Raw genomic sequence first — 15618 nt, forward strand, 5'->3', positions numbered from 1 at the left:
TGCATAGTGTTTGCTTTATTAAAACATTGATATCGCAAAGGACATTAATGAAAGATGGTGACACATATTGTGTAATACATAAAACACATTATATACATTGTGTTTACATCACTTTGGAACTGTGTGTAGTGATACTTAAAATGGCCGCTACTGGTCAAACTGTGGTTAAAGTCTTGTGCACCTTCGATCACACCCTGTGTTTGTGTCACAAATACGAAGCTGGATGTGACACAAACATCTGACGACAATGTGCAGGGGCACACCCTGGGAGTGTTTTTCTGCAACCACAGACAGAAACACTTTGTACCTTTTTATTTAACTTTAGTGACGTTTATTAATCTGCGGCCATTTTTCCACCTCACCTGACGTCGCTAAATACACTTATATAGTTAGAAATAATGGCACTAATGTATATGGATTGTAAAACTCTGCTGGATATTGATCAAACTCATTGACTTTGCTGTTGTTATTATGTCTTTCATATCTATTCTAACCTATTTGTCCTGTTTTTCACAAACCGTGGGTGATGGAGAACAATATTTCGACCCTGTGTGTGTGTGTGTGTGTGTGTGTGTGTGTATATATATATATATATATATATATATATATATATATATGTGTGTGTGTCTGTATATGTGAATTGACAATAAATATTGATTACTATAAGAGGTGTGTACATGTTGACGTGTTGCATGGCTTTGTTAGAACTTTCCAGGGTTTCTTCTTCTGCAAGAAGTGTGTGATTTATTTCCTTTAACACTCAAAAATAAATAAGCAGACCTGTGTAAGAAAGCCTTGACCTGTGATGAAACTCTACATTTGACGAATTTGTAGTTAACTACAATGCACAAAAACATAATTTTAAGTTTCCCACATCCATTAGTTTCGGATGGACAGCATTTCTTTGATGCCTTGTACTCGTATCCTGCCCTTTATTAAAGTGGATTAGCCATGGTATTAAAACCACGTTGTGGATGTCAGGTATGATTGTTTGATGGTATGAGGCTGTAGTGTGCCCCACCTTGTGCTGTGAACAATCATCCTAATTATGCTTTTATATTGTTCCATCAAAGTGACCCACCCAACTGCTGACTTCTGAGCAAATTATGTAATGAGCAGGTGAGGTGGCATAACCGAAATTAAAGGTGATTAAAGGCTAATCATCGAAAAGAGTAATAAAGCTTTTCACAAAGGTTGATTATTTTTCTTTGGACATGATGATTGTCCACGTCTTCATGTCAATAAATAGGTCTTGTACATTATTGTTTGGTAGTTTATTTTGATGTTATTGTCCCTGTTATTTTCCCTGTTATTTTATCCACTCCCTGTTTAATTCTTTTTATATTATATGGGCCCAGTTGTGTTTAAGTCTGACAAAGGGGACTGTACGGTCACTATGGACCAATAATTTGCTTAAAACTGAAGCAGGAAATACAGTTTTAGCTCTACTAATGAAGAAGAATGGCTGCTTTGACTCAAACTTAACACCTCAGTCCTGCCTGTCTGAATGATTTGCATCTGTTTTTATTATTATTCACCAATTTGACTCTCCTCATTTCACAGGGAGTTATCAGAGACGCGGGCGAAGCAGGTGAATATTTTTATACTATGTTTAGGTGTGTTTGCACTCCTCTGTACTTACTGATGGATCGTGCCTTGGTTACCACAGTAACAGGCCATACCGCTTCACTTTTTCCACACCCTCAACATGTTTCAATATTCGTCTCATGGCTCCCAGCTAAAAGGAGTACAGAAAGAAGACACCTGTGACCCAAACAAAAAACGGTAAGAAAAAACAAAACATTTTTTTAATTCAATTGTGTCCGATTTGAAAAGACGTCTATTAAGCAAAGGAGTGGCTGAAACATTCCCCAACCTTTACTCATGAATCTCTGGTTCTTTTATTTTTGTTCCCTATGTTTGTGTCAACACCCTAAAAACGACGTCAGAGTCAGAATGCAGGACCTCATCAACATGCTTTTCCAAAGGTCAGACAGCTTTTGGTTTTAAGGGAAATTCATTCAAGTCATTAAGCTTTTATTTTTCCAATCACTACATTACATCTTGTTACTGTTGTGTTATTTATTATGTTTTTGTAATTCTTCCTAGTTGGAGTGCCACAAACTTTTATTGCCTTATATTTAAAAGAAATCCAAATGTTTGTGATGTCTACTTACAAATATGTGACATCCTCAGCCTTCACAGGCAGTGAGTCAAATTAAACCTGATCATGAATCTAAAACGCTGCAGGGTGAAAAAGAAAACAACATCACTGGAACTACTGGTTTAGTTAAATACAGAAAGAAATTCCTCATAATATGATGTTTAATATTGGGATGTCATGCTGAATTATTGGTATTTAGTCAAGATGAAACATAGGAGGAGGTCCTGGCACTGAGCCCAAAAACTTGACAGGTTGACAGCTAAACTCCGTAATTTGGTATTGTTAATCACTAGGGCCTGTTGTTTTTTTTTTAAAGTCACGTCAGTAGCCTTTGTCTGGTTCCTACATATAAAGGACACAAGAGATGTGAGCTGTCAGAGAGGGTGAAAGGATTTACAGGCTTGAGCTGGACACAGCTGTCCCCACAGAACAACAGCATTTGTTTTACATTTTAATTTATTACTTTTTTACTTACATTTTGGGTAAGTAAAGCTTTGAAATTATTTCATGTGTCTAACTTTGTAAATGTATCATTATTGACTTTTTCTAATGCTGACTTATTCTTCAGTGGTTTGTCTTCTCTCTATGTATTTAATGTAGTTATTACATTGCTGTAATTTAAATTATGGAGGAATTCTCTTCATCTGGATGGAAACCAGAAAACAGACCAGCCAACCATCTATTACAGATAAACTGCTGTTACATTATAGAACATCTTAAACTGTTGTAGTGTGTTTGTAGTGTTGTAACTCAGAGATTTAATGACTAATGAACATTTAATGCTGTTATATATAATAAAATATGAGAAATATATTTATTAAAATCTAAAGATGAAATTTAGCATGAAATAAGGCAAATAAAAATATTTGTCACTGATGTAATGAATTTTTTTTGTCTCAGTTTAGCAGTTTTAACAGTGAAGCAGTCAATGTAAAAGATGTGATTTAAAATTGTCTAACAAAGCAAAATCAAATAACTCAGAAACACATATCAGGTTTTAACTCTGTTTTATGACACACGTACAAACAGCAGAGGAACAGCTGACATGATGGGAGATTTCTAAAGCATGTGTTTTTTCTCTCCATTTTACAATGTAGAAGAACGATGAAGATGAAAGGGGGATCCATCATGTTAATGTTGCTGGTACTGACACACGGGACTGCTGCAACAGATACAACTACAACACCCATCACAACAACAGCACCAACAACTACTGCACCCACAACTACTGGCCCAACAACAGCTGCACCAACAACTACTGACCCAACAACAGCTGCACCAACAACTGCTGCACCCACAACTGTTGCACCACCAACTACAGCACCCACAACTACTGACCCAACAGCTGCACCCACAACTGTTGCACCACCAACTACTGCACCCACAAGTGTTGCACCAACAACTACTGCTCCAACAACTGCTGCACCCACAACTGTTGCACCAACAACTACTGCTCCGACAACTGCTGCTCCGACAACTGCTGCACCCACAACAACTGCACCAACCACTACTGCTCCGACAACTGCTGACCCTACAACAACTGCACCAACTGCTCCGCCAACAACACCTGCACCAACAACTACTGCTCCGACAACTGCTGCACCCACAATGGCTGCAACCACTACAGCAGCACCAACAACAGCTTCACCAACAACTACTGCTCTGACAACTGCTGACCCTACAACAACTGCACCAACTAGTACTTCTTCGACCACTGCTGCACCCTCAACGGCTGCAATCACTACTGCTCCACCAACAACAGCCACACCAACAACTGCACCAACCACTACTGCTCTGACAACTGCTGACCCTACAACAACTGCACCTACTGCTCCGCCAACAACACCTGCACCAACAACTGTTGCACCAACAACTACTGCTCCGACAACTGCTGCACCCACAATGGCTGCAACCACTACAGCAGCACCAACAACAACTTCACCAACAACTACTGCTCTGACAACTGCTGACCCTACAACAACTGCACCTACTGCTCCGCCAACAACAGCTGCATCAACAACTGCACCAATCACTACTGCTTCCACCACTGCTGCACCCTCAACGGCTGCAATCACTACTGCTCCGCCAACAACACCCGCACCAACAACAACTGCATCCTCAACAGCTGCACCAACCACTGCTGCACCCACAACAGTTGCACCAACAACTACTGCTGTGACAACTACTGACCCAACAACAGCTGCACCAACGACTACTGCTCCGGCCACTGCTACACCCACAACAGTTGCACCAACAACTACTGCTGTGACAACTACTGACCCAACAACAGCTGCACCAACGACTACTGCTCCGACCACTGCTACACCCACAACAGTTGCACCAACAACTACTGCTGTGACAACTACTGACCCAACAACAGCTGCACCAGTGACTACAGCTCCAACCACTGCTGCACCCACAACGGCTGCAACCACTACTGCTCCGCCAACAACAGCTGCAACAACTGCACCCACAACTGTTGCATCAACAACTGCTGCACCCACAACTGTTGCACAGACTACTGCTTTGACCACTGCTGATCCTACCACAACTGCACCGACAACAGCTGCACCAACAACTACTACTCCGCCACCAACAGCTGCACCAACAACTGCACCCTCAACAGCTGCACCATCCACTGTTGCACCAACAACTACTGCTACGCCAACAACTGCGTCAATCACCACTGCACCCACAACTGTTGCCCCAACAACTACTGCTCCCACAACTGTTACACCGACTGCTGCAGCGACCACTCCTGCACCCACTACTGTTCCTCCAACAACAGCTGCACCAAATACCGCTGCACCAACGACTACTGCTCCAACAACTGCTGCACCCACAACGGCTGCACCCACTACTGTTGTGCCAACCACCGCTGCACCAACGACTACTGCACCAACGACTACTGCACCAACAACTACTGCTGTGACAACAGCTGCACCCACAACAGCTGCACCAGCGACTACTGCTCTGACCACTGCTGCACCCACAACGGCTGCAACCACTACTGCTCCGCCAACAACAGCTGCATCAACAACAGCTGCATCAACAACAACTGCGCCCACAACTGTTGCATCAACAACTGCGGCACCCACAACAACTGCAACCACTACTGCTTTGACCACTGCTGATCCTACCACAACTGCACCGACAACAGCTGCACCAACGACTACTGCTCCAACCACTGCCACACCAACCACAACTGCACCCTCAACAGATGCACCAACCACTGTTGCACCAACTACTACTGCTACGCCAACAACTGCGCCAATCACCGTTGCACCCACAACTGTTGCCCCAACAACTACTGCTCCCACAACTGTTACACCGACCACTGCTGCACCCACTACTGTTCCTCCAACAACAGCTGCACCAACGACTACTGCTCTAACAACTGCTGCACCCACAACGGCTGCACCCACTACTGTTGTGCCAACCACCGCTGCACCAACAGCTGCACCAACGACTACTGCTCCGACCACTGCCGCACCCACAACAACTGCAACCACTACTGCTCCGCCAACAACAGCTGCACCAACCACTGTTGCACCAACTACTACTGCTCCCACAACTGTTACACTGACTGCTGCACCGACCACTGCTGCACCCACTACTGTTCCTCCAACAACAGCTTCACCAAATACCGCTGCACCAACGACTACTGCTCCAACAACGGCTGCACCCACTACTGTTGCGCCAACCACCGCTGCACCCACAACTGTTACACCAACAACTACTGCTCCCACAACTGCTGCACCAACGACCGCTGCACCCACTACTGCACTGCCAACAACAGCTGCACCCACAACGGCTGCACTCACTACTGCTCCGCCAACAACAGTTGCACCTACAACTGCTGCACCAACGACCGCTGCACCCACAACTGTTGCACCAACGACTACTGCTCTGACTACTGCTGCTCCCACAACTGCTGCACCCAGTACTGCTACACCAACAACAGCTGCACCCACAACGGCTGCACCCACTACTGCTCCACCAACAACAGCTGCACCCACTACTGCACCGCCAACAACAGCTGCACCCACAACGGCTGCACTCACTACTGTTCCGCCAACAACTGCTGCACCCACAACTGCTGCATCCACTACTGCTCCACCAACAACTGCTGCACCCACAACTCTTGCACCAATCACCGCTGCACCTTCTAACGCTCCGCCAACAACAGCTGCACCAACCACAGCTGCACCCACAACTGTTGCACCAACGACTACTGCTCCGCCAACAACAGCTGCACCCACAACAGCTGCACCAACCACCGCTGCACCCACAACTGTTACACCAACAACTACTGCTCTGACAACCGTTGACCCTACAACAGCTGCTCAAACCACGGCTGCACCAACGACCGCTGCACCCACAACAGCTGCACCGACCACCGCTGCACCCACAACTGTTACACCAACAACTACTGCTCCAACAACTGCTGACCCTACAACAGTTGCTCAAACCACGGCTGCACCAACAACCGCTGCATCCACAACAGTTGCACCAACGACTGCTGCTCCCACAACTGCTGCACCCACAACGGCTGCACCCACTACTAGTCTGCCAACAACAGCTGCAGCAACGTCTGCTGCACCCACAACTGTTGCACCAATGACTACTGCTCCGCGAACAACAGCTGCACCCACAACGGCTGCACCAACCACCGTTGCACCCACAACAGCTGCACCAACAACTGCTGCACCGACCACCGCTGTACCCACAACCATTGCACCAACGACTACTGCTCCCACAACTGCTGCACCCACATCAGCTGCACCTACTACTGTTACGCCAACAACAGCTGCACCAACAGCAGCACCAACCACCGCTGCACCATTGAGTGATGCTCCCACATCTACCGCACAAACGACCACTGCACCCACAACTGCTGCACCAACAACTGCTGCTCCCACAACTGCCACACAAACAACCGCTGCACCCACAACTATTGCACCCATCCCTCCCATGACTACCGTCCCTACAACTGTCCCTACAACTGTTCCACTAACGACTGCATCAACAACAGCTACAACCACTGCATCCACAACTATTGCACCAACCACCGCTTCATCCACCACCGCTGCATCCACCACCGCTTCATCCACCACCGCTACATCCACCAACGCTACATCCACCACCACTGCATCCACCACCACTGCATCCACCACAGCCACACCAACTGCTGCTGCATCATCAACAGCTGCACCAACAACCTCTGCATCCACAACTGTCACCATAGCAACAAAATTTGTGACATTCAGGTCTATTCGTGATACATTTACAGTTGACTTGCAGGATGCAACATCCACAGGTTTTAAAACTAGAGCTGCAAAGAGAAAGAGTGAGGTAAGTTTGTATAAAAATTAAAATATACTTTATCATTATATAATTTTGATATTTAAGAAACAACTACATTTGACTGTACAATCTGTGTAAAAACAGCCTTTAACGATGGTTTTCTTTGTCTGCAGCTTGAACCTTTCTACAAAAAACAATTCCCTTCTTTCAAAGCCTTAGAGGTGCAGTCATTCAGGTACTACAAGATTTTATAATGTACATCATAATTGATCTGAAACTAGCCAAAAACTAAATTCATATATGTTTCTTTTATTCGCAGGAATGGATCAGTCATCACTGAGGCCAGCCTTACATTTGATAGCATAAGTGTTCCTGCTGACACTGAGATCAAACAAGTTTTGGTGAATGCATCTTCCTCTGTCGTGGGCTTTGACATTGAAAGCAGCTCGATCAGTGTCAGTGACACATGTGAGTAACAGTTAACGTTGCCTGATAACACAATATGAGAATCTGGACAATTATTTACTAAACTGATGTTTTGTTTCTCACTCACAGCTTCAGGTGTGATCCACAAGATCAGTGTCCTCACAGCATCCTGCCTGGTGCTGTTGTCATGGCTACTGACAAGCCAGCAGTAGAACCTGTGCTGACTTCTACGGCTGCCATCACTTAAACAAAAGAAACATTACTGTCCATGAAAATACAGGAATCCAGATTATCTTGAATCCTATATGTGAGATGAACTTAAAGTTTTATTGACAGTGGATCAGATATGACTGTGGAACTGCCCTGAGTGGGAACATCCATGATCCTGAACAGAACAGAATCAGCACGCTATTTATTCAACTCTAAATTATTTAATACTATGTATTGATACACTACTTGTCAGAACTATTTGCACAATTGCACTATTCCTATGCACCAATACATCCTGAGCACCACACTACAACAATATATAAGCTAAGGAGCATTTTATGGGATTGAAAACATGTATGTATTAGAGATAATGAAAACATTTTAATCCTTAGAAATACACACTAAGACATCTGCTGCTGTTTAAACTTGCTGTCTACCTTCATTGTAAATTGTTGTGATAAATATGCTGTGTCTATTAGCATTGTTGATGGAGAATGAATAAAGAGCTTTATTGCCTGCAGTAGACTCAGTCTTGTGTAAAAATAATAATTTGGTTGATTGATTATGATTGTGTACCACAAGTACGCCATAGACACAAACATCTGGGATGTAATTTAAGGTGAAGGTATATTTAAAGATGTCATCAGATGGTTGCTCACAAGTGTTTCACCCCTTTAACCATAACACTCTCCTGTTGGTGGGTCAGCAGTGGTCACCAACCACTACTCACTCCCTCCTGCCTGCCAGCTCTTCTCCCTCCTACTCTAAACCCAGCAAGAGGCTCCCCCTGCCGCCATCCTAAGTCTTCTCACTGTTGCCTTCCACTCTCAGCCCTGCTCAGTCCCATGACTGACAGTAACTTCCAGGCTGATTTGGCTGGGAAGCCCCTGCACCCTGGGTACAACCACGTCTGCTGGCCTTTATCTCTGCAGTCTTGCACCAGATCTCTGAAGCATTCAGACTTTCTTTCAGATGCTTCCTCCCACCCCTCTTCCCATGGCACAGTAAGCTCCACAGAATGATCTTTTTTTCTGCAGTGAAAAAAATTACTGTGTCAGGTGGTGTGGACAACATCTGGGCAGTGGAGCCTTTTTTCAGGTCTACTCTGAACTCCCACACTTGGACAGACTGCAGTTTAGCCCTGGTTTTATAGGGCCCTGGCAGTTTTGTCCCTTTCTTGACAAATATCCCTGTTACTGTTGTCTTCAATGTATTCATAGACAAGAGACAGACAAGTATAAAGTAAAAGCTGAAAGCAGAAATAAAGGTCTAAAACAATGCTTGATATAATTATATACAAATATTAAACAAGTGTAATAGAACATGTACAATTTACCATGCCGCTTGAAAGTCTCTGAACCTTTAAGAATTCTCTGTATTTCTGTGTATATGAATCTGTCTCATCTGTTAAACATGGAGGTGGTGGTATCATGGTATTATGGTTATTCTGCTGCATCTGAACCAGGATGACTTGCCAGCATTGTTGGAACAATGAATTCTGAATTATACCAGTGTATTCAACAAGGACATGTCAGACATCTATCGTGAGCTCAAGACAAAGTGGCTCATACAGCAAAACAACAACAACCACATAACTTGTTTAACAAAAGAATAAGTCAAGAAAAGCAAAGTTTAACAACTCAAGTATGAAGAACAGACTAAATTCTTTTAAAGCGGCGTGTGTGTCAGACAAGTAAAAAAGAAAAACAGAGACCCTCAGGCAGTCTCATCATTTCTACAGTAGCCCAGAGAGGACATGTTGAGAAAAGATGTGGGTGTGATCTGGAACTTCACCACTAGATATCAGAATAAGATCTTTTCTCAGTCATCCACTAAAACACCTGCAACTTCTGCTGAAATTCTTCTCTCTATGTGAAACCATGTTGTGGACGCCATTTATAACTGTGTGATGGTAGAAGGTTGTTGTACAGTAGAAGGTCCACCCAAAGGCAGTATACACTGAACATGATTAACCACTGCATGTAGTGAAGTAGCTTTTAACAAAGGTTGATTATTTTTCTTGGGACAAAAGGTCTTTTTGTTTTTTTGTCCACGTCTTTATGTCATTAAATAGGTTTTATACTTTATTGCTTGTTGTTAATGTTAATAGGTGATTCTGTCATTTTATCCACTCCCTGATGACCTGTTTGGGCAGTAGTATTTCTGTCTGACGGCAAGCTGTACTTACCTGAAGAAGAATGGCTGCATGTTTTGTATCTGGTTTTATTGGCACAAAACTGACTTCCTTCATTGTGAGCTATTATTTGCACCATTATGAGGTGCTGGTAAGAGGCTATAGACAGAAATAATAGGTGTGATTGTTAAGTATGTAGTCCAACAACAGGAGTTAAATTTCCCATCAGGTACAATTATACTTTTCAGTAAGTCATTTGCATAAATATGTGTTTTATCAGTGCACAAAGTCTGCATACAACCTGTGTTGTCTTATCTTATCTTATCTTGTCTTGTCTTGTCTTTTGTAAATTAGATGTCTGCATACAACCTGTGTAGCAGTTCCTATAGAGGGAGCAGAAGTAAACCACAGTATCATCAATATTGGATCATATAGTTTGATCATGCTGCTCTTCCTCTTCCTCATCAATATTCTCCAGGTTGGAGGAAATAATAAACAAAATCATCAACAAAAACAAGGCCTTGTGTGTTCAGTCGGTTGCCAATTTAGGGTGGAGGTTTGGCCGACACATTTTTCAAGCTTTACTTGTCCCTAACAAAAGAACAACGATGTTTGTATCACACCCTAAACCGACATCATAATGAGACTGGAAGACATCTTTATTATGCTCATCAGAGAGAGAGAGAGAGAGAGAGAGAGAAAAAGAGAGAGAGACAAAGTTTCGGGAAGTGATAGTCCAAATATGTCTTGTGACTGAAACTGTGACTCACTGCATATTTTAACTGAATTCTACAAAGAACATGTTTCTTGTCTGAAGAATTATATGTTGTAACATTCAAAATGTAAACATTAGGAATGTAAAAGTAAACATTACTTGCATGACAGGTACTTATTAAAGCTTCTGATATAATTGCTGACACTAAAGTACACAGACTGTGCCAACAGTCCTTGTGACATTTATTTTTACAGTAAGCGGAAGTTCATGCACATGGCATCAGTATCAGTTGTAATGCATTAAATAACGTTAACACTTCCAAAATTTCCAGAGACTGTTTGGTTGGGAGCGAAGTATAAACAGAACCCCCCCCCCCCCCCCCCTGTTGTTATACGCTGTTAAATGTAATATTTTTAGACTAAATTCACTTTTGCTTTGAACTTCAACAGTATACAAAACAAGGGAGGAGGCCCTGACACTGAGCCAAAACGTTGACACATTTAAAAGCTGGCATCGTTTATCACAAAGGTGTCACAGCCTTTAAAAAAAAAAGACACGTCAACACAACACTATTCGGCTTTGAATATATAAAGGATGCAACAGATCTGCACTGTCACAGAGGTGAAGTGGACTCAACTCAATTCTACTTATTCCGAACCAAAAGAATAGTTTTCATCTAATTTCTTTTGTTTTCGCTTTGGGTAAGTACAATTGTGACTTTAGTCAAAGCCTAAAATGTACTAATTTATTATAATACATATTTACTAATAGAGTGGTTTATCTTTATATATAAATAAAAATATCTTTGTATCTTTGTATTTATTTAGTTATACATGTCCTGTATATACTCTTTTATTTTTATTTTTTAAACCTATTTTACTTTATGTTTATTTTGTTATAATGATCTTATCTTATCTTATCTTATTATGTCTTGTCTTTTGTAAATTAGATGGAGTAAAAAAAATTAGTAACAAATGTAGCAGAGGGTTGCCTCTGCTACTAATTTTTGATTTAAAAAAGTGGTACACAAAGTGGTTTGTAATGTAATGAAATGTAATTAAAATCCCTTTGTCTCTGTTTTTTCGGTTGTTAGCGGTGGTCGCAGCACACTGCAATTTTTTTAGTTTTTATGGAAAAAGACATTTAAAACCACTTTAGAATTGTGAAGAAGGAGTTTAAAAATATATATAGCCAAGAAAAAGTCACAAAAACAATTAGCAAATATTTCATGGTCACACTACTGAATGACTATACAAAAAGCAACGATTCTCTAATTACAATGTAAAACCTGACAAAACATGACATGAAACTGCTACAGTGTGATTTGTTCATTTAACAGATAAACAGGACAACACCATGGCAGTGGGATTAATGATATCAATCTTCCTGGTACTGACGCAAGCAAATACCGCTGCTACACAAACTACAGACGCACCAACAGCTGCTCCAACAGCCGCACCAACAGCTGCTCCAACAGCTGCTGCATCCACAACAGCAGCTCCAACAGCCGCACCAACAGCTGCTCCAACAGCTGCTGCATCCACAACAGCCGCACCCACAGCTGCTCCAACAGATGCACCAACAGCCGCACCAACAGCTGCTCCAACAGCTGCACCAACAGCTGCTGCATCCACAACAGCCACACCAACAGCTGCTGCATCCACAACAGCAGCTCCAACAGCTGCTGCATCCACAACAGCTGCAGTATCCACAACAGCTGCTGCATCCACAACCGCTGCTGCATCCACAACAGCTGCTGCATCCACAACAGCCACACCAACAGCCGCACCAACAGCTGCTGCATCCACAACAGCTGCTGCATCCACAACAGCCGCACCAACAGCTGCTGCATCCACAACAGCCGCACCAACAGCTGCTGCATCCACAACAGCCACACCAACAGCTGCTGCATCCACCACAGCCGCACCAACAGCTGCTGCATCCACAACAGCTGCACCAACAGCTGCTGCATCCACAACCGCTGCTGTATCCACAACCGCTGCTGTATCCACAACAGCTGCTGCATCAACAACAGCTGCTGCATCCACAACAGCTGCTGCATCCACAACAGCTGCTGCATCCACAACCGCCGCACCAACAGATGCTGCATCCACAACCGCTGCACCAACAGATGCTGCATCCACAACCGCCGCACCAACAACTGCACCAACAGCTGCACCCACAACCACTGCATCTACAGCAAAATTTGTGAAATTCAGATCTGTTTCTGACATATTTACAGATGACTTGTTGAATGCATCATCAGCCCCTTTTAAAACTCTAGCTGCAAAGAGAAAGAGTGTGGTAAGTTTGTATAAAAATAAAATTGACTTTATCATGATATGATTTTGATATTTAAGAAACCTTTATAAAATGATTGGCAAACATAAACAACTACATGTGACTGTACAATCTGTGTGAAAACAGCATTTAAAAATGGTTTCTGTGTCTGCAGCTTGAACCTTTCTACAAAAAACAATTCCCTTCTTTCAAATCCTTCGACGTGCTGTCATTCAGGTACTACAAGGTTTTATAATTACGGTACATCAAAATGGACCTGAAACTAGCCAAAAACTAAATTCATATACGTTTCTTTTATTCGCAGGAAAGGATCAGTCATCACTGAGGCCAGCGTTACGTTTGATAGCACAGGTGTTCCTGCTGACACTGAGATCAAACAAGTTTTGGTGAATGCATCTTCCTCTGTCCAGGGCTTCGACATTGAAAGCAGCTCCATCAGTGTCAGTGACACATGTGAGTAACATTTAATGCTGCCTCATAACACGATATGACAAGCTGGAAAATTATTTACTAAACTGATGTTTTGTTTCTCACTCACAGCTTCAGGTGTGATCCACAAGTTTAGTGTCCTCACAGCATCCTGCCTGGTGCTGTTGTCATGGCTACTGACAAGCCAGCAGTAGAACCTGTGCTGACTTCTACGGCTGCCATCGCTTAAACAAAAGAAACATTACAGTCCATAAAAATACAGGAATCCAGATTATCTTGAATCCTATATGTGAGATGAACTTAAAGTTTTATTGACAGTGGATCAGATATGTCTGTGATAAAAAGCCTATAATTTGGTTGAAGTATATCATTGTCTAGTATTTGTATGATTTAAAATGTGTATAACAGTCTCCGTCCACATAATGTGCTGTTCTCATAGAGTGACCTGCATTTGCAAGTTGCACTAAGACCATATGTATGTCCTAAATAAACATTAATACAAACATCTGGGATGCAAATAAGGTAGAGACATGTGTAACCTGTGACTTTTAAATTGTTTATAATGAGGTGAAAATGTCTAAATAAATAAATATTACTTAATAAAACATCAAGAAACATAAAACATGTATTGTGTTTTTAATAAAGGTGAGACTTATTGAAAATAAAAAAGGTAAATGAACAGAAACACATGAACAAACCTAATAACACTGGAAGCATGGGAAGCATACTTAAGCCGGGCACACACTGTGCATCTTTTGGTCCGATTTTGACCCGAATTTTGAGTCGTACGATTTTTTCGGGTCACGCCGAATTTCAGCTTTGTCGTGCGTCTTTAATCGGGCAGTGTACTGGAGGTCACGAGAGGCGATTAACGTTGCATGAACGACAATCGGCTGATCGGTTGAATTTCTGACATGTTTGATAATTTTGTCGGCCCTCGTGAGAGTATCGCACAGTTTAAGCAGAGATACGGCCCGAAGTCTGTGTTTTTCCCCCACTGTGCATGCGTTTGCTGAACATGGTCGACGTCACTGCGCCTACACGAAATTGTTTCAGATAATAACAAACATGGTGGCGCCCACACGGCATTGAACAGAATTGATGGAGGCTATATTCGATGAGCTAAGGCAGCAACACGCAGCACAGATTGTGACTGACTTAGATTTTTCCTTTGAAACAGCAACAGCTGCGGGTTAGACCTGTTTAATTTCCGGTTCAATGTGATTACCTGAGCACCTGAATTCGCGTGTAGTGTGAGCAGTGACATCGCAGCCGACCATTGCACCGTACAGTGTGAGCACATACATCATGAGCTTTGACTTGACATCGCACGCGTACTGTGTGAGTTGGTGTTAAACACAGACTTACCCAAAATGGCACAGTGTATTGGAGGCTTTAGGAGCCACCTCAGGACAAAGGGGATCACATACACAAGATAACAAGACACAGGTGAGACACATTAGGACAGGGAAAGCAATCACAAAGGAGGGCCGACACTAGGAAGTAAAGCATGCAGGGGTACAAAGGAAAGACAAGGCTTTCAAAATATACATGAAATATAAACAACACCAGGACCATGACCAAGTCGTCTCTCAAATGACCGAAACAACAAACCAAGACCAGGGATCATGACATCAAAATATGAAGGAGTAGCAGAGTTGCAGGTCTAAAGCTGCTTTATTTGATCATATAACAAAATAAAATAAGTGGAATGACACAAGATAAAGAAGTGGATACCATATGCAGGTCAGTGAGTGTCCATGATGGAGAGCGGTTTGTTCAGTGATGTCAGGATGGCTTAGTGAGTAAATACATGTAAATAAATGCATTTATTATTAGAAACAGTTGAATTAATAGAAATAGGTATTTTTTATTTAGAATGAGCCCTTTAGGTAGTGTTAATATTTTTCTAGCCCAGATATTATATTGATA

General features: G+C 42.7%; 3 protein-coding genes across 6 annotated transcripts; all 3 read left to right on the forward strand.

The window, feature by feature from the left end:
• Positions 1-1956: 1956 nt before the first annotated feature.
• Positions 1957-5298, forward strand: LOC114451201 (keratin-associated protein 4-4-like). The gene is made up of 2 exons (XM_028429776.1): positions 1957-1988; positions 4731-5298. The coding sequence occupies exons 1-2, from the start codon at positions 1957-1959 to the stop codon at positions 5296-5298; spliced, it is 600 nt and encodes a 199-aa protein (XP_028285577.1).
• An 86-nt stretch (positions 5299-5384) lies between these two features.
• LOC114451202 (keratin-associated protein 4-11-like) lies at positions 5385-6336 on the forward strand. The gene is made up of 2 exons (XM_028429778.1): positions 5385-5398; positions 5535-6336. Exons 1-2 carry the CDS (start codon positions 5385-5387, stop codon positions 6334-6336), a joined length of 816 nt encoding a protein of 271 aa, XP_028285579.1.
• Positions 6337-11513: 5177 nt separating this feature from the next.
• LOC114450707 (mucin-5AC-like) lies at positions 11514-14193 on the forward strand. 4 transcript variants are annotated; one of them, XM_028429023.1, is made up of 6 exons: positions 11514-11657; positions 12296-12912; positions 12961-13260; positions 13412-13473; positions 13562-13710; positions 13798-14193. In XM_028429023.1, the coding sequence occupies exons 2-6, from the start codon at positions 12313-12315 to the stop codon at positions 13878-13880; spliced, it is 1194 nt and encodes a 397-aa protein (XP_028284824.1). In that variant the 5' UTR covers positions 11514-11657; positions 12296-12312; the 3' UTR covers positions 13881-14193. The 4 variants fall into 4 exon arrangements, with proteins under 4 accessions (XP_028284824.1, XP_028284825.1, XP_028284826.1 ...); XM_028429024.1 differs by having other exon boundaries at positions 12296-12733; positions 12854-13260; XM_028429025.1 differs by having other exon boundaries at positions 12296-12621; positions 12814-13260.
• The last annotated feature ends 1425 nt before the right edge of the window (positions 14194-15618 follow it).

Source organism: Parambassis ranga, chromosome 18, assembly GCF_900634625.1.
Source record: "Parambassis ranga chromosome 18, fParRan2.1, whole genome shotgun sequence".
NCBI classification, from domain to species: domain Eukaryota; kingdom Metazoa; phylum Chordata; class Actinopteri; family Ambassidae; genus Parambassis; species Parambassis ranga.